The sequence below is a fragment of the Centrocercus urophasianus genome, unplaced genomic scaffold (genome assembly GCF_019232065.1).
Source record: "Centrocercus urophasianus isolate 14NV4802_14NV808 unplaced genomic scaffold, USGS_Curo_1.0 seq_1493, whole genome shotgun sequence".
NCBI classification, from domain to species: Eukaryota; Metazoa; Chordata; class Aves; order Galliformes; family Phasianidae; genus Centrocercus; species Centrocercus urophasianus.
In genome coordinates, this window is record NW_024884690.1 from 9,091 (window position 1) to 9,875 (window position 785).

Sequence of the window (785 nt, forward strand, 5' to 3'; positions counted from 1 at the left end):
GCAGCCCCCACAACCCCCCCCCCCCCCATGTTTGCCACCCCGTGTGCCGCGGGCGAGGGGCTCTGTGCCCCTCCGGCATCCCTCCCCTGCCTCAGTTTCCCCATCTCCGTGGGATGCTGAGCCCTCTCTGCTGTCCCGGGCGGGCACGGAGGGGGGGGGGGAACGACCCACATTGGCCGTGGGCTGGTGGGGTGACGGCTCCTCTCGCTCCCCCTGCAGATCGGTGCCGCTTCCCTGGGGGGTCAGACGCAGCTCCTCGGTTCTCTGGCGGCCGCCCCCGTGATCGCCAACACCATCCCCAGCGTGCAGAGCATCGCGGGGCAGCTCCTGACCAACGCGCAGGGACAGGTACCGCCAACGGGGGGTAGGGGAGGAGTCGGCGCCGCGGGGATGGTCGTTTGGGGGATGGCCGCCCGCAGCTCACGCTGCCTCCCGCTCCCCAGGTGATCGGGACCCTCCCCTGGGTCGTGAACCCCCCCGGCATCGCGACGGCCAGCCCGGCTCCCACCCCCAGCCTGCAGGTGCAGGCGGTGACCCCGCAGCTGCTGCTCAATGCCCAGGGCCAAGTGATCGCCACGTTGGCCAGTGGAACCATCCAGGCGGCCGCAGGCAAAAAGAGCGGCCCCCCCGAGACCCCCAGCAAGAGTGAGGTGAGCGCCGGGCACGGGAAGGGGTGAGAGCATCCATGGGGCGTGGATTGGCCCGGCCCCACCGAGTCATCCCATAGGGGGGGCTGCATTGGGGGCACTGCTGTCCCTGTCTGTCCCTGGTACCTGCAGGGTGAC

At 71.2% G+C, this 785-nt stretch overlaps 1 protein-coding gene across 1 annotated transcript in view; it reads left to right on the forward strand.

Annotated features, from left to right (window-relative positions):
• POU6F1 (POU class 6 homeobox 1) overlaps window positions 1-785 on the forward strand; it is a 9,058-nt gene that overhangs the window by 6,620 nt on the left and 1,653 nt on the right. The window contains exons 8-9 of the mRNA XM_042815339.1: window positions 220-348; window positions 444-650. Coding sequence (XP_042671273.1) covers window positions 220-348; window positions 444-650 — 336 coding nt within the window. The remainder of the gene's footprint in view (window positions 1-219; window positions 349-443; window positions 651-785) is intronic.